The sequence below is a fragment of the Stomoxys calcitrans genome, chromosome 4 (genome assembly GCF_963082655.1).
Source record: "Stomoxys calcitrans chromosome 4, idStoCalc2.1, whole genome shotgun sequence".
NCBI classification, from domain to species: Eukaryota; Metazoa; Arthropoda; class Insecta; order Diptera; family Muscidae; genus Stomoxys; species Stomoxys calcitrans.
In genome coordinates this window covers 108,032,972-108,058,967 of record NC_081555.1, presented here as the reverse complement: position 1 = coordinate 108,058,967, position 25,996 = coordinate 108,032,972, and the positions used below count along the sequence as shown (strand labels likewise).

Below are 25,996 nucleotides of genomic sequence, written 5' to 3'. Positions count from 1 at the left end.
TCTATCGGTATAATATGGGAATTTAAAGAAAGGTCTATGACAGAAGAGTTCGAATCTAATGTTGATATAAGGATTCAGAGTTCACTTTTTACCCCCAAAATGGGAAAGACACAGCAGAATTTCTGGATTTTTAAAAATGTGGTATCGCAAGTGGTAGCTTTGAAATATGATTTTGAATGTAGATAAGCAATATGCTTGACATTTGGGAGCTCAAAATGCTTGTTAATGGTGATATTATGGTGATGGTGATATTATTTCAGGGTCCGCCCCCTCCACTCCTTTTAAAACGGCCGTGTTTGCCTACTATGGCATTAAGGGGCTCACATGTTAGGTATTTGATTGTGGACAACGATTTAGATATCCAATGTTGAGGCCAAGTTCTTGGGTTCGTCACCCCTTGGTTAAACACCCCCTAAAACAATGGCTATTGAGGCACAAATATCAGCACTATGTTGTTATTTTTTTTTAGGACTAAGTGTGTGGGTGGCCGCCCCACTCTACATATTTGTGGCAAACGGGGGCTCAAATCTGATATTCGTTTTATGGCCAAGTGTTTCAGGGACGTCTCATCTCATTAACTCCCCCACAACCACACATATATATGTAGCTCAAATGTAGTTTTTGAGGAGTAGAATATGAATCTGATATTCACTTTCGAGGCAAAGGATTTGGCTACTCCAATACACCACCAAAAACAAAGAGAATGAGGCAAATCGAACATCCACAATTTAATAGGCGGACCCTCCCCCTACCCTTTTTTCAAAAACGCCAGATTTGGGAAATGGCTGTGGCGATTTAAGCGAAATTTAGTTGGTTTATAATATCTCAAAAACAGAAATTTGGTATCCTTATGTAGGGTTGGATATCTAAAGGGGCTGCGCCACCTCCAAAGCCCACCAAATGAAAATATAATCCAATAATGACAATATTGGATATATTCGTTATATTTATCGCCCATAGTAGCAAATTTCTCAAATGGAATGTATTTAGGAGTATAGCTTCAATATGATATCCCCATTGGGGCGAAATATCTTAAGGGCAGTACCAGCACCACCAAACAGGACTTATTTTCTATCCGTGCCAGTATAGGGCTCAGATAAAATAAAAGAGTGAAAGAAGGCGCAGTGGAGCGGGCCCTGTTCAGCTTGTATATAAACCCTCCACGACTACCTTAATATCTAAGATGCTTGCTCGAAATCCGTTTAGATTTAGATAAAGCCGTCATGTATAGGTTCCTCAGATTTTGGGTTTGAACATATTTGCTTGAAATTTGATATGGATTGTTTGATAACTTATCTGAAAACATCCGCCGTGCATCAAAATTGGTTCAGAATTAGATACAGATCCCACCTTGTATTGGGTTGCCCAAAAAGTAATTGCGGATTTTTCATGTAGTCGGCGTTAACAAATTTTTTCACAGCTTGTGACTCTGTAATTGCATTCTTTCTTCTGTCAGTTATCAGCTGTTACTTTTAGCTTTCTTTAGAAAAAAAAGTGTAAAAAAAGTATATTTGATTAAAGTTCATTCTAAGTTTTATTAAAAATGCATTTACTTTCTTTTAAAAAATCCGCAATTACTTTTTGGGCAACCCAATACTTATAGGACAGGTGTCAACGTCGTCAACGCCCGACTTTTGCCTTCCCTTACTGGTTTTAATTAATTTTATTGATATTTCAATTTTCGTTTTAGCTACACCCGGGGTTGTTTATCGCACTTCCAGCACAACTTCAAGAGAATCCTATGCAGCCCCAAATTTCCAAAGACAACCCACTATACTAATTCGAGCCGAGTCACAGAGGAGAAAAAATGAAATTAAACAGGTGGTGCAGTAAGTACAAAACATTTACTACCTTAAACTGTTTTACATTACGCCCTACACTAGCACTTACACTACCCTACATTATCTTCAAAACCTTTACTAAATGTTGTTTTGTTTTGTTTTGTATCTACAGCACCCTAGATTATCAAGCCTCCAGTCCCGATGAGAAAGCCCTCGTTGAGGCCTGCGCCCATTTGGGCTTAGTCTATATTGGTGATGATGATGAAATTCTCAAAGTACGTGTTGTACCTCCCCACATGGACTATAGTCGCCCGTTTAGTGTGGGCAAAGTGAACGAAATGAATTTCGATAGATTGCATGTGCTGGAATTCACCTCCGATCGCAAAAGGATGAGTGTCATTATCAAAGATGAGAATAATGTCAAATGGATTTATACCAAAGGTGCTGAAAGCTATGTTTTCCCCCTGTGTGGCAATCATGCGAGTGAAATGATTAACAAAACGGATGCTCATATCAGTGATTTTGCTCGTTTGGGTTTGCGAACATTGGCCATTGCGAGGCGTAAAATTGGCGAAGATGAATACAAACAGTTTTTGGTGGAATTAAATGAGGCTAACAGTTCATTGGAGAATCGTAAAGAGTTGAGCGCGAAATGTTATGCCAAAATCGAGAGTAGTAAGTATGCAATGAAAGTGAAGTTCTAAGGGAAAATTCTACTCAAATCTGAAAATTTTACAAAAAAAATAAATTCTTGAGACCATAATAATTATGTAAGCAGGGAAGATTTTAATATTGACAAGTAAAGACGCACTAAGTGGCAATTGATCGGTTTATATGGGAGCTACATCAGGCTATAAACCGTTTTGAACCGTACTAGACAAAATTGTGGGAAGTCGTAACAGCCAAATCGGACCACAATTTCGCCTTGTAAGGACTCATGAAGTCAAATCGGGAGGTTGGGTTATATGGGAGTTATATCAGGTTAAAGACCGATTTGGGCCGTACTTGGCACAGTTGTTGAAAGTCATAACAGAACACTCTGTGCCAATTGGATAAAAATTGCGGCTTCCAGGGGCTCTAGAAGTCAAATCGGGAGATCAGTTTATATGGGAGCCATATCAGATTATAAACCCATTTAGGCCGTACTTGGCATAGTTGTTGAAAGTCATAACAGAACACTCTGTGCAAAATTTTAGCCAAATCGAAAAAAAATTGCGGCTTCCAGGAGCTTAAGAACTCAAATCGGGAGATCGGTTTATATGGGAGCTATACAGGTTACAGACCGATTTGGACGTACTTGTCACAGTTGTTGGAAGTCATAACAGAATACTATGTGGAAAATTTTAGCCAAATCTGACAAAAATTGCAGCTTCCAGGGGCTCAAGAATTCAAATCGGGTGATCGATTTATATGGGAGTTATATCAGGTTATAAACCGATTTAAGCCGTACTTGGCGCAGTTGTTGAAAGTCATAACAGAACACTCTGTGCAAAATTCCAACCAAATCTGACAAGAATTGCGGCTTAAGAAGTCAAATCGGGAGATCGGTTTATATAGGAGGTAGTAGCCGAACCAGTTCCGCTCTGCTGCGCATTCTTTAAATCTCTGACATCTTTTTAGGGTGGGGACACTTTGCCCTGAATCTGAATATCGAATTTGTGCCATCGTAGCCTATGTCCGCCTATGACGCTGAACGCCTGCGTTCGAATCCTGGCGAGAACATCGGACGAATTTAAAGCAGTGGTTATCGCCTCTTAATGCTGGCGACAATTGCGTGGTACCATGCCATGCATGGCACATCAGACATTTCGACTCAAATATGGATATCAAATTCGTGCTACACTTCCAAACCCCTTTAATTTAAACCCCATATTGCCATAGTCGTTAAATATGCAGCATTTGGAGGTTGTTTTGGAACTGGACGGTCACCGGTACTTTGCCCTGAAAATAGATATTGCATTTATTCTTTACTCCGAAATACTGTTGATTTAAGCTTCATATTGCCATAGTCCGATATAAAGTTCCAAAATTGGATATCAAATTCGTTTTCTACTCTCAAATGCCTTTCATTTGAGTCCCATATTGTCATAATGCGCCAATTAACCTATTTGACGTATTTTTAGGAGGAAATGCGCCACCTAGACTTGAAGGCAAATTTAATTGTCATATTTGTAATCTATTCCCCAATACCTTTGAGTTCCATACAACCATGGTCGGCTAATATGCCCATTTGGGGGTGGGGCAACCTCCCATTGCTTGGACCTGCATTTTTATGCCATGTTTGTAACCTAATGCCGTTTACTTTTCATTTGAGTCCCATATGGACATGAACGTCTAATATATCTGTTTGGAGGGAGTTGGGGGCCCGCTAGGTACTTGGAACAAAATTGTAATACGATATTCGTTTTCTAGTCTTCAATACCTTTCATTTGATAACCATATTGTGCCCATCGGTCCACTTTTGGTTTTAGGTGGCGTTTTTGGGATAAGAACACTCCCTTACCTCCCGTACCATCCGGTATCAAAAAATTATGTAGCCTATGCTTCCTTCCAGACAAACCATCACAATCTGTGAAAATTTTAAGAAAATTGCTTCAGCCGAATCCCATATAGTCATAAAGGATTTTATGCCCATTTGGGGCGTTTTTGGAATCTGATTTTGTATGCCAAATTGGAAATCTACTCCCGAATACCTTTAATTTGAGCCCCATATTGAACGAACGTCCAATATATCTGTTTGGGGCTGGGGCCGCCCGATGGGTACTTAGACTCAAATTTCAATACCATATTCGTATTCTACTTTCCAATACCTGTGATTTGAAGCCCATATTGTCCCGATCGGTCCACATATTGGCCTTATCGGTCCACTTTTGATTTTGGGCGGTGTTTTTGGGGAAACAGGGAAGGATCCACCCCCTTCCGATATCAATAAATTATAAAGCATATTCCTCCTGTATTGTCATGATCGTCAAATAAACTTATTTTAAGGGGTTTTAAGGCTGGGGGGAACCCCCAGTTACTTCGAACCAATTTTCTTACGAAATTCGTACTCTACTCCTGAATACCTTTCATTTGAATTCCATATTGTCCCGATCGATCCACTTTTATTGTTGGCTAGTACTTTTGGGGTAAGGTCCGCCCCTCTCCCGATATCAAAAAATTATATGGACTTTGTTTCCTTCCAGACCAGCCTACACAATTTGTGAAAATTTCAAGGTAATCGGTTCAGTCATTTTTGAGTCTATTGGTTTCTGCCATCGCTGCTTGCTCCGCCATATGGTCTATCCCTTAATCAGTTCCTACGAAATCTGAAGTCGAAATTTGAGGATAAAAGTCTAGGAACCACATCATCCCGAAAAAACTTCCAAGCAGATTTGTGTATGAATCTTATTTCACAATGTTAGACTAAATGTATGCAAAACGTCCTACCGACAGAAAATTCCCCCAAATCACACGTTTGATACAAAGGAGCACCCACCCCTAAATCCCTAAGTTCGGAAATTTTAAATTTTGACAAAGTTATCAAAATGATTTGTTAAAAATTTTTCCAGGGCAATAAGATTTTGATGACTCATGCTACAAATTTTTTAACAGATAGTTTCAAATTCGTTTTTCCTTTCATTACAGATTTGGATCTTTTGGGTGCCACCGCTGTTGAAGATGCCCTGCAGGACGAAGTAGCCGATACTTTGATTTCCCTACAAAAGGCTGGCATTAAAATCTGGGTACTTACTGGAGACAAAGTTGAGACTGCCTTGAATATAGCCCTTTCGTGCGGTCATATACCCCAAAATGCCATAAAGTATTTCATTATCGATTGTAGCCGTAAGGAGGATATGTTGGTGCATCTTAATGCCTTAGATCGTGAGATTGTCTTTGGCATGGGTCACGATTGCGCCCTATTAATCGATGGCAAAAGCTTGGCAATAGCCTTGACTGAAACGCCGGATGAGTTTCGAGATGTCACCATTAAGTGTACAGCGGTACTCTGTTGTCGTCTGAGTCCTTTGCAAAAAAGTGAAGTGGTTTCTTTGATTAAAACTGCTCCTCAGAATTTCAACACCGCCGCTATAGGTGATGGCGCAAACGATGTCAGTATGATACAAGAGGCTCATGTGGGTATTGGTATTATGGGCAAAGAGGGAAGACAAGCAGCCAGATGTGCCGATTTTGCTTTTGCCAAATTTTGTATGCTGAAGCGTTTGTTACTTGTCCATGGCCATTATCATACAACACGATTGTCACTGTTGGTCTTGTACTTTTTCTACAAGAATATCTTTTTCATGGGTATTATGTTCCTATTTCAATTCCATACGCTGTTCTCCTCATCATCAGTATACGATTCCTTGTTTTTGACATTGTATAATGTTATATATACATCATTGCCGATCTTCTTTATATCGCTGACGGAGAAACCGTACACAGAGGAGACTTTGGCGAGGTAAGTTTTACGGAGTAGATTGCTAGCAGTGATAAAATTTAGTGAAAACAAGTTAAAGCGTGCCAAGTTCGGCCGGGCCGAATCTTATATACCCTCCACCATGGATCGCATTTGTCGAATTCCTTCCACGGTAACTTTTTATAGGCAAACAAAGAATAATGGACAAGAGTTGGTTATGACCCGATTCGGGCTTGGATATTGAAGACAATATTAGATGCCATTGCGCAAAATTTCAACCAAAATGGTGAAGCGAGAGCCGTTGCCCTTGTCTAGCGTTCGAAGCCATCAATACAACTTCCAACAGATGCACAAAATCATGTGTAATACGGAAGAGGTGTAATTTGCCACAGAAAAAATGTCTGTCATTACACAAAAATACATGCATTGGGAAAAAGTACAGCTAATAGACAGGGTTGTCGAGCGTGGTTAATGTAGTAGTTGTATCATAGATGAGTTTTCGCTATTAATACGATTCAAATACAACATACCAACGCACGGCCCTTGAAGCCATCACACCTAATATGGTTGAAAAGTCTTCTAGGCAAAGACGAAACGCGTCCCATAGTGGTTGGTGTGTGTTGTTATCTTTGGCTATCCTTTCCCATTTGTTTCTCCGGTCATTGAGCTCGTCTCGAAACAGAAACAAACAAAAATCGTAAAATTTAAAAAAAAATTGAAAAATTATCAAATTTTAATTCTAATTTTTTATACCCACCACCGATGGATGGGGGTATATTCATTTTGTTATTCCGTTTGCAACACATCGAAATATCCATTTCCGACCCTATAAAGTATATATATTCTTGATCAGCGTAAAAATCTAAGACGATCTAGACATGTCCGTCCGTCTGTCCGTCTGTCTGTTGAAATCACGCTACAGTATTTAAAAATAGAGATATTGAGCTGAAATTTTGCACAGATTCTTTTTTTGTCCATAAGCAGGTTAAGTTCGAAGATGGGCTATATCGGACTATGTCTTGATATAGCCCCCATATAGAACGATCCGCCGATTAAGGGTCTTAGGCCCATAAAAGCCACATTTATTATCCGATTTTGTTGAAATTTGGGGCAATGAGTTGTGTTAGGCCCTTCGACTTCCTTCGTTAAATTGGCCCAGATCGGTTCAGATTTGGATATAGCTGCCATATAGACCGATCCTCCGGTTTAGGGTCTTAGGCCCATAAAAGCCACATTTATTATCCGATTTTGATGAAATTCGGGACAGTGAATTGTGTAAGGCCCATCGACATCCTTCGTTAATTTGGCACAGATCGGTCCAGATTTGGATATAGCTGCCATATAGATCGATCCTCCGATTTATGGTGTAAGGCCCATAAAGGCCACATTCATTATCCGATTTTGCCGAAATTTGGGACAGTGAGTTGTGTTAGGCCCTTTGACATATTTCTTAAATTTGGTTCAGATCGGTTCAGATTTGGATATAGCTGCCATATAGACCGATCCTCCGGTTTAGGGTCTTAGGCCCACAAAAGCCACATTTATTTTCCGATTTTGCTGAAATTTGGGACAGTGAGTTGTGTTAGGCCCTTTGACATATTTCTTAAATTTGATGCAGATCGGTTGAGATTTGGATATAGCTGCCATTTAGACCGATTTCTTGATTTATGGTTTTGGACCCATAAAATGCTCATTTATTGTCCGATGTCGGCGAAATTTGGAACAGTGAGTTAAGTTAAGCCCCTTGACATACTTCTGCAATATCGCACAGATCGGTCCAGATTTGGATACAGCTTCTATATAGACCGATATCTAGGTTTTAGGTTTTGGGGCCATAAAAGACGCATTTATTGTCCGATGTCGTTGAAATTTGAGACAGTGAGTCTGGTTAGGCTCTTCGACGTCCTTCTTAAATTTTGCCCAGATCGGTCCAGATTTGAATATAGCTCCCATATAGACCGATCTCTGGATTTAAGGTTTAGGGCCCATAAAACAGGCATTTATTGTCCGATTTATGTTTAGATATAGCTAGTGTACTTTTAGTATTTGTTCCAAATCGGAAAATATTTTGATAAAGGGTGATTTTTTTTAAGTTAGGATTTTCATGCGTTAGTATTTGACAGATCACGTGGGATTTCAGACATGGTGTCAAAGAGAAAGATGCTCAGTATGCTTTGACATTTCATCATGAATAGACTTACTAACGAGCAACGCTTGCAAATCATTGAATTTTATTACCAAAATCAGTGTTCGGTTCGAAATCTGTTCATTCACCGTAACGTTGCGTCCAACAGCATCTTTGAAAAAATACGGTCCAATGATTCCACCAGCGTACAAACCACACCAAACAGTGCATTTTTCGGGGTGCATGGGCAGTTCTTGAACGGCTTCTGGTTGCTCTTCACTCCAAATGCGGCAATTTTGCTTATTTACGTAGCCATTCAACCAGAAATGAGCCTCATCGCTGAACGGTGAATGAACACATTTCGAACCGAACACTGATTTTGGTAATAAAATTCAATGATTTGCAAGCGTTGCTCGTTAGTAAGTCTATTCATGATGAAATGTCAAAGCATACTGAGCATCTTTCTCTTTGACACCATGTCTGAAATCCCACGTGATCTGTCAAATACTAATGCATGAAAATCCTAACCTCAAAAAAATCACCCTTTATATCTGATATGGGACATAAGGTATGAAATTTTCACCGAATTTTGATGAAAGGTGGTTTACATATATACCCGATGTGGTGGGTATATATACCCGAGGTGGTGGGTTTTAGAATAAAACGAATAAAAGAGTGCTAAGTTAGGCCAGGCTGAATCTTGGGAACCCACTACCATGGATTCTGTTAAAAATTAAAAAAAAATAAGTTTAGTTGAAGGGCATAATTTTATTATACCCTCCACCATAAGATGGGGGGTATACTAATTTCGTCATTCTGTTTGTAACTACTCGAAATATTCGTCTGAGACCCCATAAAGCATATATATTCTTGATCGTCGTGAAATTTTATGTCGATCTAGCCATGTCCGTCCGTCCGTCTGTCCGTCCGTCCGTCCGTCCGTCCGTCCGTCCGTCTGTCTGTCGAAAGCACGCTAACTTCCGAAGGAGTAAAGCTAGATGCTTGAAATTTTGCACAAATACTTCTTATTAGTGTAGGTCGGTTGGTATTGTAAATGGGCCATATCGGTCCATGTTTTGATATAGCTGCCATATAAACCGATCTTGGGTCTTGACTTCTTGAGCCTCTAGAGTGCGCAATTCTTATCCGATTGGGATGAAATTTTGCACGACGTGTTTTGTTATGACATCCAACAACTGTGATAAGTATGATTCAAATCGGTCCATAATCTGATATAGCTGCCATATAAACCGATCTTGGGTCTTGACTTCTTGAGCCTCTAGAATGCGCAATTCTTATCCGATTGGAATGAAATTTTGCACGACGTGTTTTGTTATTATACCCAACAACTGTGCTCAGTATGGTTCAAATCGGTGCATAACCTGATATAGCTGCCATGTACACCGATCTGGGGTCTTGCCTTCTTGAGCCTCTAGAGTACGCAATTCTTATCCGATTGGGATCAAATTTTGCACGACGTGTTTTGTTATGACATCCAACAACTGTGCCAAGTATGGTTCAAATCGGTCCATAACCTGATATAGCTGCCATATAAACCGATCTTGGGTCTTGACTTCTTGAGCCTCTAGAGTGCGCAATTCTTATCCGATTGGAATGAAATTTTGCACGACATGTTTTGTTACGATATGCAACAACTGTGCCAAGTATGGTTCAAATCGGTTAATAACCTGATATAGCTGCTATACAAACCGATCTGGGATTTTGACTTCTTGAGCCTCTAGAGGTCGCAATTATTATCCGATTTGCCTGAAATTTTGTACAACTGATCCTCTCATGGCCATCAACATACGTGTTTATTATGGTCTGAATCGGTCTATAGCCTGATATAGCTCCCATATAAATCGATCTCTTTATTTTACTTCTTGAGCCCACAAAGGGCGCAATTCTTATTCGAATTGGCTGACGTTTTACACAGGTCTCCAACAATGTCCGTGAAGATAAAGTTAACTTTAACTAGCAGAGACACAAACCCATTCAATTAGCAGCACACTGTTACGAGCTTAGCAGAGCTATGCTAACAATTTAACAGAAAAGATCTAGAAATAAAATCAGGAAAAATAATGAAAAAATTCATAAGAAACGACAACAAGAGCACTAAAAGGACCACAAACATTGCGAATTTTGTAAAAAACTATCTAACAAAGTAATAAATGCATAAGAAACAAATCTTCAACACCAAAAAGTCCAAAGCGAAAAGTAGAAAAACTAAGAGGGGTGCCGGGTATCCACTTATAGTGAAGGAAGCTCTTGATGCCTAGGATCTAAATCAAAAAGCAAAATATGCAAAAAGCCGCCAGTATTTGAAATAATTGGCATTTAAAGTTAAAGTTAGAATTAACAGAATGGCCCACTGTGCAAAAACTAAGAGGGGTGCATGGTACCCACTTATAGTGAAGGAAGCTCTTGATGCCTAGGATCTAAATCAAAAAGCAAAATATGCAAAAAGCCGCCAGTATTTGAGATAATTGCCATTTAAAGTTAAAGTTAGAATTAACAGAATGGCCCACTGTGCAAAAACTAAGAGGGGTTCAGGGTACCCACTTATAGTGAAGGAAGCTCTTGATGCCTAGGATCTAAATCAAAAAGCAAAATATGCAAAAAGCCGCCAGTATTTGAGATAATTGCCATTTAAAGTTAAAGTTAGAATTAACAGAATGGCCCACTGTGCAAAAACTAAGAGGGGTGCAGGGTACCCACTTATAGTGAAGGAAGCTCTTGATGCCTAGGATCTAAATCAAAAAGCAAAATATGCAAAAAGCCGCCAGTATTTGAGATAATTGCCATTTAAAGTTAAAGTTGGAATTAACAGAATGGCCCACTGTGCAAAAACTAAGAGGGGTTCAGGGTACCCACTTATAGTGAAGGAAGCTCTTGATGCCTAGGATCTAAATCAAAAAGCAAAATATGCAAAAAGCCGCCAGTATTTGAGATAATTGCCATTTAAAGTTAAAGTTAGAATTAACAGAATGGCCCACTGTGCAAAAACTAAGAGGGGTGCATGGTACCCACTTATAGTGAAGGAAGCTCTTGATGCCTAGGATCTAAATCAAAAAGCAAAATATGCAAAAAGCCGCCAGTATTTGAGATAATTGGCATTTAAAGTTAAAGTTAGAATTAACAGAATGGCCCACTGTGCAAAAACTAAGAGGGGTGCATGGTACCCACTTATAGTGAAGGAAGCTCTTGATGCCTAGGATTTGAATAAAAAAGCAGAAACATCACAGAATTTTCGAAGTGCTATAGCTTTCGTATTTTTTTTTTCTCAAACTAAATGCATACATGTGTTTTAGTAAATTTTTTTTTGTATCAAATATGTAAAATTTTTGTTTTTGTTTGTTGTGTTAATAACTGTGTTGTTCCATAGACAAATCAATGTAAAGACATTAGGAACTTTATTGGTTTAAAAACAAATTTAAAGTTTTGCGTGGATGTTGCCTGAGTTATATTTATGCATATTATGTATTTACATTTGTCGTACCATTTATTTGTCCATGGTTGTAGAAAGAAATTCTCCAATTCTTCCCATATATTCGCTACTATGCCCTAAGAATTCCTTTAAATTGGATTTTTCGTTCTGATTGTTTTCGTAATTTTTAGAGTTTTAATGAATAAATGTTTGTCGGATACCTGGCGGCATTTCATTTTCGTCTTTGCAATTACCATATTCATAAATCTGCATATATGTTCAATAAGAAAAATTGAATATATGATCGATATCCTTTAAATTGGGGTTTTTCCTTGTTGTTTTCTTTCTCGCTGTCATTTCCATGAATTGATGTGAAATGTCTACATCATTAGGGACATAAAAAAGGGGTTTGTCTAATTGTTACAAGATGTCAACGGTCATTCTGTATGTGATATTCAAACGATCAAGAGTAAAATTTGCAAGTGAAAAAATGGAAGAGCAAAAAGTGTTTTTTGGCTAAATTATTTTATTTAAATTTAAAAGAAACTAAGACCGTGTCTTTGAGAGACTTTACCAGTCGGAGTGATGATAATTCATTAATGGATGATTTTTTTGAAAAAGTTAAAAAGTGTAAACTGATATTTGGTAAAAGATCAATCCTTGCATGTTCCCGCCAGAAAAAGAGAGCTTATGCTCGTTTCCGAGCTGCGGTAAGTTTAATGTTTTTATTACAAGTGGAAATAGTTAAAAAAATAAATTTTGTGGAATGTTAGAAAATATTTTAATTTTGTTATGAGGTGTTTTTGGCCTTCCCAAAAGTTAGTCAGTGTATTTTGTAACTTGTTAACTATGTCAAAAAGTAGAAGTTTTCAAACATATACTGATCTGACTCGTTTGAATAACTGACTCAATTTTGTCATTTTCGTTTGTCTGTTTGTGTTTTTTTTTTGTCATTATGTTCCTGATAAAAGTTGCTTTACGATAGTCACTTTTCGGCCAGTTATGAACTCTATTAATTTTTAGTGAACTGGGTTTACATTTAAACAAAGTTATAATACTTGTCTCTTATTCAAAATGTAATTAAATTGTATTTTATCACAATTTTTGCTTTTTATCTAAACTTGTGTTCTACAATCTTAATCTGCACAAAAGATTTTACTCTTGATGTTTCAAAAATGTGTGAGAAATTTCACTGACATTAGATCACATTTCAATATAGGTGCTATATATATCTTAGGTTTAACCAGTTTTTTCGTATTTCCACAATCTTTTTCCCAAATATGTCAAAAATGCATTCTTAAAAAAAATTATTTGTAGCCCCAATAGATTAGTAATAAAATTGCATCAGGGAATTCATACGTTGTATATATTATTCATCCGAAAGGGTCTTCTACGTGTTTACAAGAGTTGTAGGTACATCCAGTGAAGTGGGTTTTTTGGCGGCTCCACCCGATTTTACGTTTCGGTGATACTAATTCATTAATTTATTTATATCTAAGACGATCTACACATGTCCGTCGTCTGTCCGTCCGTCTGTTCAAATCACGCTACAGTCTTCAAAAATAGAGATATTGAGCTGAAACTTTGCACAGATTCTTCTTTTGTCCATAAGCAGGTTAAGTTCGAAGATGGGCTATATCGGACTATATCTTGATATAGCCCCCATATAGACCGATCCGCCGACTTAGGGTCTTATGCCAATAAAAGCCACATTTATTATCCGATTTTGCTGAAACTTGGGACAGTGAGTTATGTTAAGCCCTTCGACATCCGTCTTCAATTTCACTAAGATCGGTTGATAGTTGGATATAGCTGCCATGTGGACCGATCTCGATTTAATGTTTTGGACCCATAAAAGTGGCATTTATTATCCAATGTTGCCGAAATTTGGGACAGAGAGTTAAGTTAAGCCACTCCATATATTTCTGCAATTTGGTCTAGATCGATGAAGATTTGCATATAGCTGCTATATAGACCGATATCTCGATTTAAAGTCTTGGTCCCAAAAAAGACGCATTTATAATCCGATTTAACCGAAATTTGACACATTGAATAATGTTAGGCTTTTCGACATCCATGTTGTATATGAAAAAAAAGACCAATATTTTGTTATACACAATTGAACAATGACTTGTTCTTATTAGTATTTGGTCCAAATCGGAACTTATTTCGATATTTAATTGCTATGGGACATAAGGTATACAATTTTCACCGGATTTGATTAAAGGTGGTTTAGATATATACCCGAGGTGGTGGGTATCCAAAGTTCGGCCCGGCCGAACTTAGCGCCTTTTTACTTGTTTTTTTTTTATTTTCTTGCCAGGATTCGAACGCAGGGGTATAGAGTCATCGGCGGACATGCTCATCTCTGCGCCACGGTGGCCTCCATTCGAATAAGCGTCCATAACGCAATTTTGTGCGATTGCTGATTTTAACAGAAATCAGTTTCCATTTCTATTTAGCCAGCATATATGTAAATATATCGATGCTTGCCTCAAAATTTCTGACAGATACAATTGCATATAACGGATTTATTACGATTTCAAAAAAAGGTATAACAAGATTTTTCCTTCCAGTTACGTTTTTTTATTTGTTTTGAAAAACAAATGTCGGATTAAGCTTGTCTCCAAAGTTCAGGTAGATACAATTGCAAATAACAAATTTATAACGATTTCAAAAAATGTGAAAGTCTAGTTTTTTCTTTTTCCTGTCAAGTAACAAAAAATTGAGTTAGGCCCTTTTCATATTAAGCCATCGATATATTGATCACCTCGAAAGGTTGGCTTTGTTTGGCTTTAGTCCGTACTTACTTATTTAAAATGTTATTTTTTATTTTTTTTTTCAATTTAATTTAAATTTAAACAAAGTATTACAATATTTTCCAGCATTCCGTTTGTTAAAATAAAGAAAAAAAAAACACCTACAGCTTGTTTAAGAAAATTATTCTTAAAATTGCAGGAATTTGGATGTGATTCCTTCAAAGAACTTCTTAAAAAAATTGAAAAATACTGCCAAATTAAAAACTTATTTTCTTATTATACTGAAATTTTATCAGTTATGCAATTAAACCAAGAAAAAAGCTTCGAATCAACTGCGGCCAAAAATCGCATAGTCGATAGGAAAAGCGAAAACCTGAACGTAAGTAAAAACATAGATTTCTATATATAAAATGTAAACTATACATATTTTTATCTTATAATTTTTGTATGCACATTGAATTCTAGGCTTTCCATTCTACTGAAGTTCATGGAAATCCTTTTAAATTAGATGATTTGGAAAAATTCGAAGAGAATTTAAGTACAATTAACGAAAATGTACATCAAAACAAAGACCTTTTGCTTGAAACGGCTGTTATGCCTGAGCTCGATTGCAAGCAGAAATCAGAAATCCCGTTTTATTTATCTACGGCAGCAAGTATCCAGATAGTTCATATGGAACCTCTATCCAGAGCTTTTACCGAACAACCTATAAAAGTTGATGAAAATACAGATGTTGTATGTTTGGATATTTCTGGAAACATTGCTGGTGAACAACAACCGCTGGACGATTCTCTGCTCTTCGATTCTTTACATTTTAATTCAATTCCATCGACAGCTGAAATTGATATTAATACATTAGAGAATATAGTTTTTGGAACTGGTGAATTTTATAATAATTCATCAATAAATTTCGACAACGAAATCGAGCTTTGTTCGACCAAAAAAACTATAGATATCACCACAAGGTCAGAAAGTAAACTGGATGAGCATAAAGTGGTCAGAAAAAGGCAAAAGTGTAGCAAAATGCCCAACAGAGAGGTTAAGTTGATAAAGAAGTCAAAAAAGGAGTTAAAGTGCGGGCCATACAAACCATACGGAGAATTGCATTTTTCAACAGACGATGAACAAGTCTTTAAAAGTTATTTTTATAAACAAAAATTAAAATTTTTGGAGGACTTAGTGCGCCAAAAGTTTAAAATTATCAATAACGTATGTTGCATTAATTTTTCTAACCACAATTGGTGCAAAAAACAATCGAAATTAAATTTGTACGCACGGTGTGTATACGAAAAAGATGGATGTAATAAATATAAATTTGAGATAAATAGCTGTAAAACACCTCTTTCAATATTAGTTTTCTCCACAAAAGAGGAAACAATTCATACAACAAAAATAAAAAAACATCAATTAAGAGGTGTTCGAAGATTATTGGCCAGACAAGAAATTAGAACTTTGAGGGCTTCAAATTGGCGCGACATAAAATTGTGTGCCCGATCAAAACATCTAACTAATGTAGGGAACAACCAAGAAATCTTATCAAAGGAAGCAGCAAGAAAGTTAAAAGCAGAGGAGATGCGATCACTTGATAGAGACAAAGATAATTTTGTTGACCTGGTTAAAATGAGTAGGGACAAAAATTGGAAAGATTTTATTCAATCAGTAAAACTTCCACAAGAAGTTTACCTCTATTCTAAGCAGCAGTTAGAAATGGCGTCCGTAAACAAAAAATATTTTTTAAAACTGAGCCGTAATACAATTTTTTTGGATGCAACTGGAAGTGTATTAAAAAAATTTGACAAAGAAACCAAACGGGTTTTTTTATATGCAATGGTATTACACATACCGAGCACCGGAAAACATCACGGAATATTATTTCCAATTGCAGAGGGGTTTATGTGTAGCCATTTCAGCGCAGATGTGGAGCGCTAGCTTTTGTCAATTAAGATTTTTTGCAAAGAAAATAATATTCCCTGGCCTCTTGCTCCTAGATTTTGCACCGACTGGAGTTTAGCCCTTATAAATGCTATTTTAGGTGTTTTTAACAGGGAAAAAAATATATGCACCATGGAGAGCTATTTAACAAATTGCTATTGGTCTTGTTGGAAGAAGCATAGACCTAAGTTTGTAATAGTCCAAATATGCTGTGCGCATTTCATGAAAATAGTCGTGCAAGATTTAAAAAAACTCCAAGTAGAAGATGAAGTTTTTCATTTCTTTAAATGGCAACTAAGCGTTGCAGTAAATACCAGTAATTTAAAGGAATTTTACGCTTGGCTACAGAATGTATTTATTATATGTGTTAATAAGAATTATACCGAAGAGGTAAAGCAATCTCATAATTCTTTAAAAAAAATTAAAAATTTGGTATCAAATACAGAATTTGTGGCAAGCGAAAAGAGTAATTTAAAAGTGCCGAACGCGTTGTTTAAACGGAGTCCTTTCTACAGAAGAGGAAAAATCATTTTAAAAAATGTAAGAGCTAGGAAAGATACCAAAGACGGACTTATTCCAAATAAGTTTTATTGTCCAAAACTTGCTGATGTTATGTTAGACAAATATGTTCCGTACGCACCACTTTGGACGAATTTAATGGGCAGTTTTGTAGACAAGACAAGGACAAGCGTTGCCAATAGCCCGGCTGAAGGTTATTTCAATTTGGTAAAAAATGTTAATTTAGATGGCGGCGCTAATATACGCGCAACAGAGTACGTCCGTAAATCCCTTACTTACGTGAGAGCAAAGCAAGCCGAAATAGATGAAGCGTTTTTAAAAGGGAAGATTATTCCTAAACAGACAGTTAAAAATAATATAGAATTGGAAGAGGACGTTTGGAAACGAACACCCAAAAAGAAAAAAGTAATTTTTAATAAAAAACTATGCTGCACTGTAATGACACAAAATTTTATTAATTTGCCTAGGAATATTAAACGTAAAAGGAGGTTTGTGGTTTTGAAGTTCCAAAATGTCCACGAAAAATTAGGCAATAATTTCCCATTAATTTCAGAATTAGATGTTGTTGAATTTAAAAGCATTGAAGGGCGAGAAGAGCTATACAATTCAATAGTAGACACATTTATTTCAATAACAATATTATCAATGGTACCTCCGAGGGCACACGCAACCACCTGTGAAGAAGGTTACAATTTTTTCTATGGTTCCGAAGAAACCACAATTCCGATCAACTCACATGAACAAATATTTATCCCAATTTTACATTGCTCTCACTTTACCTTGGTATATCTTAATGTCAATACGAAAGAATTCTCTTATTTGAACCCAGCACCAAGCATAGCAAACGAAGGAGATACTATATTTAAAACTTTCCAACAAAAAATTCAAGATTCGTCCTGGACGCGACTTGTTATAGAACACCCACATCAAAAAGATAATTTCAATTGTGGCGTCTTTATAAGTTACTTCGTGGAATCAATAGTAAACAAAACACAAATGGCGAGTTTAGACCCAAAACAATTTAGAAACCATATCAGAAATGTTCTCATAGAAAATGCAGACGATATGCAGCAAATTTGTTTGCATTGCGGTGCATCTTTACAACCTGAAAACATCTGTACTTCATGCAAGCGTCCAATATGTTCAGGATGTTTAGAATATTATTACACCGAACCCCAAATCAAACCGTTTCAATGTGAACTATGCCGACACTCAAAGAACTAGGTTACTTTAAAATGATAGATTTTAATGATTCCAATCAATATTGAAATAGCTGCGAAAAAACATAAACTAAGTAACATGGGTTCTGGCCATAGCTTAAGCATTAGAACTATTTAGAGGGATATATTTACAACCCTAAAAGCAATCGTTCTAGAAATCAGAGATCTCTAAATTTTTGGTGGGAGTCATTTTAAATGACTATATTACGTACTATAAATATTAATAATTTTAATTATGTGTTGATAAAAAATGTAGCAAAGCTAAATTTTCCACACATCTAATCTATAAAATTAGCTTTAATTATATTGTAATTTTAGAATTTCTGAGTATGTATTTAATTGGGAAACATCAACTTTTTGTTCATTTCTTGAATCAACGACAAATAGGCAAAATCATATATGTTATCTTTTTGGTGTTTAAAAAGTTTTCTAGTAATAAGCTACATTTAATAGTACCTTAAAATTAATAAACACTAATTTAACCGAAATTAATAAGCTTAAGTTGCTTTAAATTTTTATTAACAATCAAATGAACTATATGTGATAATATATATTAAATAGTATTTTAAATCATACCGGCCTTATAAGCACGAATAGAAAAAATGTTATACAAAATAACATACAGGGTGGCTGATGAATATTGCTACAATGATGAATATTGCTACATTTTTTTTTCGGTGTATGGAATACATTTTTCTTTTATTCATGTTAAATTAAATTATTAAATTAATTATTAAATTATTATTAATTAAATTAATTAATTAATTAATTAAATTAATTATTAAATTATTATTATTAAATAGAAAAAAAGTTATTACATTTTTTTTTGGTAGCGGCTTTCATCAGCCACCCTGTATATATGATATATAAGAAAATGTGATAAAATATTAATTTTTGTGGGTCATTCTGTTAATTCTAACTTTAACTTTAAATGGCAATTATCTCAAATACTGGCGGCTTTTTGCATATTTTGCTTTTTGATTTAGATCCTAGGCATCAAGAGCTTCCTTCACTATAAGTGGGTACCCTGCACCCCTCTTAGTTTTTGCACAGTGGGCCATTCTGTTAATTCTAACTTTAACTTTAAATGCCAATTATCTCAAATACTGGCGGCTTTTTGCATATTTTGCTTTTTGATTTAGATCCTAGGCATTAAGAACTTCCTTCACAATAAATGGGTATCCAGCACCCCTCTTAGTTTTTGCACAGTGGGCCATTCTGTTAATTCTAACTTTAACTTTAAATGCCAATTATCTCAAATACTGGCGGCTTTTTGCATATTTTGCTTTTTGATTTAGATCCTAGGCATCAAGAGCTTCCTTCACTATAAGTGGGTACCCTGCACCCCTCTTAGTTTTTGCACAGTGGGCCATTCTGTTAATTCTAACTTTAACTTTAAATGGCAATTATCTCAAATACTGGCGGCTTTTTGCATATTTTGCTTTTTGATTTAGATCCTAGGCATCAAGAGCTTCCTTCACTATAAGTGGGTACCCTGCACCCCTCTTAGTTTTTGCACAGTGGGCCATTCTGTTAATTCTAACTTTAACTTTAAATGGCAATTATCTCAAATACTGGCGGCTTTTTGCATATTTTGCTTTTTGATTTAGATCCTAGGCATCAAGAGCTTCCTTCACTATAAGTGGGTACCCTGAACCCCTCTTAGTTTTTGCACAGTGGGCCATTCTGTTAATTCTAACTTTAACTTTAAATGGCAATTATCTCAAATACTGGCGGCTTTTTGCATATTTTGCTTTTTGATTTAGATCCTAGGCATCAAGAGCTTCCTTCACTATAAGTGGGTACCATGCACCCCTCTTAGTTTTTGCACAGTGGGCCATTCTGTTAATTCTAACTTTAACTTTAAATGGCAATTATCTCAAATACTGGCGGCTTTTTGCATATTTTGCTTTTTGATTTAGATTCTAGGCATCAAGAGTTTCCTTCACTATAAGTGGGTACCCTGCACCCCTCTTAGTTTTTGCACAGTGGGCCATTCTGTTAATTCTAACTTTAACTTTAAATGCCAATTATCTCAAATACTGGCGGCTTTTTGCATATTTTGCTTTTTGATTTAGATTCTAGGCATCAAGAGTTTCCTTCACTATAAGTGGGTACCATGCACCCCTCTTAGTTTTTGCACAGTGGGCCATTCTGTTAATTCTAACTTTAACTTTAAATGCCAATTATCTCAAATACTGGCGGCTTTTTGCTTGCTTTTTGATTTAGATCCTAGGCATCAAGAGCTTCCTTCACTATAAGTGGGTACCCTGCACCCCTCTTAGTTTTTGCACAGTGGGCCATTCTGTTAATTCTAACTTTAACTTTAAATGGCAGTTATCTCAAATACTGGCGGCTTTTTGCATATTTTGCTTTTTGATTTAGATCCTAGGCATCAAGAGCTTCCTTCACTATAAGTGGGTACCCTGCACCCCTCTTAGTTTTTGCACAGTGGGCCATTCTGTTAATTCTAACTTTAACTTTAAATGGCAGTTATCTCAAATACTGGCGGCTTTTTGCATATTTTGCTTTTTGATTTAGATCCTAGGCATCAAGAGCTTCCTTCACTATAAGTGGGTACCCTGCACCCTCTTAGTTTTTGCACAGTGGGCCATTCTGTTAATTCTAACTTTAACTTTAAATGGCAGTTATCTCAAATACTGGCGGCTTTTTGCATATTTTGCTTTTTGATTTAGATTCTAGGCATCAAGAGCTTCCTTCACTATAAGTGGGTACCCTGCACCCCTCTTAGTTTTTGCACAGTGGGCCATTCTGTTAATTCTAACTTTAACTTTAAATGGCAATTATCTCAAATACTGGCGGCTTTTTGCATATTTTGCTTTTTGATTTAGATCCTAGGCATCAAGAGCTTCCTTCACTATAAGTGGATACCCGGCACCCCTCTTAGTTTTTCTACTTTTCGCTTTGGACTTTTTGGTGTTGAAGATTTGTTTCTTATGCATTTATTACTTTGTTAGATAGTTTTTTACAAAATTCGCAATGTTTGTGGTCCTTTTAGTGCTCTTGTTGTCGTTTCTTATGAATTTTTTCATTATTTTTCTTTATTTTATTTCTAGATCTTTTCTGTTAAATTGTTAGCATAGCTCTGCTAAGCTCGTAACAGTGTGCTGCTAATTGAATGGGTTTGTGTCTCTGCTAGTTAAAGTTAACTTTATCTTCACGGACATTCTCCAACATATAATTTAATTGTGGTCCAAACCGGACCATATCTTGATATCGCTCTAATAGCAGAGCAAATCTTTTCTTATATCCTTTTTTTGCCTAAGAAGAGATGCCGGGAAAAGAACTCGACATATGCGATCCATGGTGGAGGGTATATAAGATTCGGCCCGGCCGAACTTAGCACGCTTTTACTTGTTCTGCATACCAAACTTCTGTCAAACCAGCAAAAATGTAAGCTTCTAGAAATCAACCAAGGATGATCGAGAGGCTAGTTTTCATGGGAGCTATATCAGGTTCTTGACCGATTTAAACCGTATATGGCACAGTTGTTGGAAGTCATAACAGAATACTACATGCTAAATTTCAGCTCAATCGGACAAAACTTGCGGCTTGTAAGGGCTCAAGAAGTCAAATCGGTCTATAACCTGCGAGCTATATCAGGTTATAGACCAATTTAGACCGTACTTTTCACAGTTATTGGAAGTCGTAATAGAACACTGCATGCAAAATTTTAACCAAATCGGACAAAAATTGCGGCTTGTGAGGACTCAAGAAGTCAAATCGGAGATCGGTTTATATGGGAGCTATATCAGGTTGTTTACCGATTTGGATCGTACTTGGTGTAGTTGTTGGATATCATAACACAACACCATCTGCAAAATTTCAGCCTAATCGGACAAAAATTACGGCTTCCAATGACTTAAGTAGTCAAATCGACAAAAATTACGGCTTCCAATGACTTAAGTAGTCAAATCGGGAGATCGGTTTATATGAGAGTTATATCTAAATCTGATCCGATATAACCCTTTTGCAAACCCCACCGACCTACATCAATATTAAGCAGTTAGCTTTATGCGTTCGACCGCTATCGTGATTTCGACAGACGGACGGACGTACACACACGGCGAGATCGATTCAGAACGTCGAGACCATCAAGAATATATATGCTTTATAGAGTCTTAGACGAATATTTCGAGGTGTAACAAACGGAATGACTTGATTAGTATACCCCCATCCTGTAGCGGTGGGTAAAAAAATAAAATTATGGCGATAAGCCACCAGCATAGGCTGGTACACCTCCACCCTATGCTGGAGGGTATAAAAAGAGTGTTCGTAGCGGTTGGATCGCCCATAAGGTTTCCAGCATACACATTCCGCATGGTTAGAGATGGGTTTCCACCGGTAAATACCCAATGCTTGGGTATTTATAGGGTAAATACTAAATACCCAATACCCAATGCCTGGGTATTCATTGGGTAAATACCCAATAAATACCATTTTTTTGTATTTATTTGAGTATTTATAAATTTTCAGATATTTTCGTAATGAAGTAATTTTACAAAAAATGTTTTGATAATTTAGTATTCTCCGTATATAAACCTGACCTTCTGATCACATAACATCCGAACTTAGTTATATATAGCCGATATATAGACCGATCTCCAGACTTAATGTCTTAAGGCAATAAATTGGTCATTTTGCATCCGATTTCGATGAAATGGCACAGTGAGTACTGGTTAACCCCTACTTATTTCTGTGAAGTGTGGTCCAGATCGGACCACATTTGGATATACTTGACCTATAGACCGACCGCCCGATGTAGGATATTAAGGCCATAAAAGATCAATTTATTACCCAATTTCGATGAATACTGGTATAGTGAGTTCTGGTAGACCCCTACCCATTCCCGTTAAATGTGGTCCAGATTTGGATATAGCTGCCCTATGGACCGATCTGCCGATATAGAGTATTTAGCCTATAAAAAGGTAATTTTCATACGATTTCGATTAAATTTGGAACAGTGCGCTTTGGTACCCCCTTACATCTTTTTTTGAATATCGTCTAGATCGAACCATATTTGAATATATCTGCTATATAGATCGATTTCCCAATATAGAGTATTGAGCCTATAAAAGGAGCATTTTTCATCCGTTTTCAATGAAATTTGGCATAGTGAGCTTTGGTACCCCTCTACACCTTTTTGTTGAATATCATCCAGATCGGACCATATTTGGATATAGCTGCCGTATAGGCCGATCTCCCGATACGGAGTATTGAGCCTATAAAAGGAGCATTTTTCATCCGTTTTTAATTAAATTTGAAACAAAGAGTTTTGATTAACCTCTTGATAGAGGTGTGGCACTACGGCTCGCCATTGCAATTTTGCAAATTTTTGACAGTGAGATGAGTAAAACCACTCGGTATTATATTAAGATTTGGCTTAGATCGGTCCAGATTTGGATATAACCCGATCTCACGATTTAAGTTCCTGGGTCCATAAAAAGCGCATTTATTGTCCGATGTCGCTGAAATTTGGTACAGTGAGTTGTGTTAGGTCCCTCGATATCCTTCTCGAGGATGGACCAGATCGGTCCTTATAGAGCGATCTCTCGACTTAAGGTCTTGGCCATAAAAAAGCATAATTTTTATTCGATTTCGCTGAAATTTGGAACAATGAGTTGTGTTAAGGCCCTCGATACGCTTCTTGAGGGCGGCCCAGATCGGTCCAGATTTGGATATAGCTGCCATTTAGGCCGATCTCTCGATTTAAGGTCTTTGCCATAAAAAAAAGGAATGTTTTATCCGATTTCGCTGAAATTTGGGACAGTGAGTTGTGTTAGGTCCCTCAATATCCTTTTTGAAGACGGCCCAGATCGGTCCAGTTTTAGATATAGCTGTCATATAGACCTATCTCTCGACTTAAGGTTTTGGCCATAAAAAAACGTGTATTCTTTATCCAATTTCGCTGAAACTTGGCACAGTAACTTATGTGAGGCTTTTCAACATGCGTGTCCTATATGGTTCAGAACGATCTATATTTGGATATGCAAATTGCAAATTTTGCCCATGAACATTCCACTAAGGAACAGGGGCAAACTTCTCACATATCAAGGAGTGCAGTCCGATTGAAGTTTAAGCTCAATGATAAGGGGCCTCCTTTTTATAGCCGAGTCCGAACGGCGTGCCGCAGTGCGACACCTCTTTGGAAAGAAGTTTTACATGACAAAGTACCTCACAAATGTTGCCAGCATTAGGAGGGGAAAACCACCGATGAAAATTTTTTCTGATGGTCTTGCCAGTATTCGAACCCAGGCGTTCAGCGTCATAGACGGACATGCTAACCTCTGCGCTACGGTGGCCTCCGTAGATATAGCTGCCAAAAAAAAAAACCAATATTGAACTAAAATCTAACAGTGACTTGTATTTATTAGACCACTCAATGTCCATGCCGAATTTGGTCCAAATCGTATCAGATTTCGATAAGGCTGCTTTGCGTGCATAAATAATGCAATTTTCACTGGATTATAATAAAAGGTGGTTTACATAAATACTCGAGGTGGTGGATATCGAAAGTTCGGTCCGGCCAGGAACTTAATGCCTCTTTACTTGTTTTTACTAGCCTTACGAAGATTTTACAATTCATCAACGGTTGTGCACAAAATTGACAACAAACGTCTACATTTCAAAGACTAAATTTTTTAAATAGTTTTTGCTACATACCTTTTTAATTCGTTTTTAAATTTTGTTAAATGTGTTAAAATGTTATAAAATTTTTTTACTAGGAAATTAACATTCCATGTTATCAATGGTTGAGCATAAAATTGACAGCAGATGTTTACCTATGTAAATTTCCACATACATAGCTACCATGTTTTATTTGAATTATGAGTTCTGTTTTTAAATAAAGAATGTCTAACTTTTCTGATTTGTTTTCTTTTTATTTTTTCAGAGAACCTGAACTCTACAAAAAGAATACCAACAACAAACAACTACATTGGCCTTTCTTTTTGGCTTGGACTTTATATGCCATCTACCATTCGCTGATTTGTTTCTACTTTGCCTTCTTTATATTCTCCACCAATGATGTTATACTCAATGTTGGTCAAACTGCAGAATTTTCATGCTTTGGAACTTTGCTCATGCAATTGGTGGTGATTGTGGGAAATTTGAAATTATGGCTAGAATCAAAATATCTTAGCTATTGGTATATAGTAACCATAATAGGATCTATATTGGCGTTTATGGTAACCACAGTGATTTACAATGTGATCGACTTGTAAGTATGGCCGACAAAAATCTCTAAAATGATAATTAATGTAATTTCTTCTTACAGCCATTATGATACCGACATTTACTGGGCCTACAACAAACTACTGAGTTCCATACCTGTATGGCTATTCTGTATCTTGACCACTGTTGCCTGCCTACTGCCCGACTTTACATTCCGTATGGCCAAACGAGGCTTAAATTTGCCAAAGCGTAGCTTCTTCCCTGGCAAAGAACGTTTGCGATTGCTGCAATTGCAGCGTAACAAAACTCAATCGACACACTTATAGTTTACAACTAAAACCAAACTGATGAGGGAGCTGATATGGAGCAATATACAAAAATTATGGGTTTCAGAGTATTTTTCCTTGAGAAAGTTTTGGATTTCCTAAAAATCATTCTGCTGCTACCCCATCCAAACTAAGTATTGAATTTTATTTGTTATTTAGGTTTAAATTATGTCTAAGTAGCTTTTTAATAATGTTTAGTTGTATGATTTTATTTTCTTTTTGTTAATAATCCAAGTTAACAAAGTTGTCCAGTGCCAAAAAATAGTCCTTAAGTTTTTAGTGTTAAGTAATTATTTATTTTCTACCATGACACA

The 25,996-nt window shown here is 36.7% G+C and overlaps 1 protein-coding gene across 4 annotated transcripts in view; it reads left to right on the top strand.

Annotated features, from left to right (window-relative positions):
- Nucleotides 1–25,731, top strand: part of LOC106081312 (phospholipid-transporting ATPase IF) — a 111,577-nt gene extending 85,846 nt beyond the window's left edge. For all 4 annotated transcript variants that reach the window (XM_013243194.2, XM_013243193.2, XM_013243192.2 and 1 more), the window contains 5 exons: nt 1,691–1,829; nt 1,954–2,456; nt 5,409–6,222; nt 25,076–25,402; nt 25,460–25,731. In XM_013243194.2, coding sequence (XP_013098648.2) covers nt 1,691–1,829; nt 1,954–2,456; nt 5,409–6,222; nt 25,076–25,402; nt 25,460–25,682 — 2,006 coding nt within the window. In that variant the 3' untranslated portion in view covers nt 25,683–25,731. The remainder of the gene's footprint in view (nt 1–1,690; nt 1,830–1,953; nt 2,457–5,408; nt 6,223–25,075; nt 25,403–25,459) is intronic.
- The last annotated feature ends 265 nt before the right edge of the window (nt 25,732–25,996 follow it).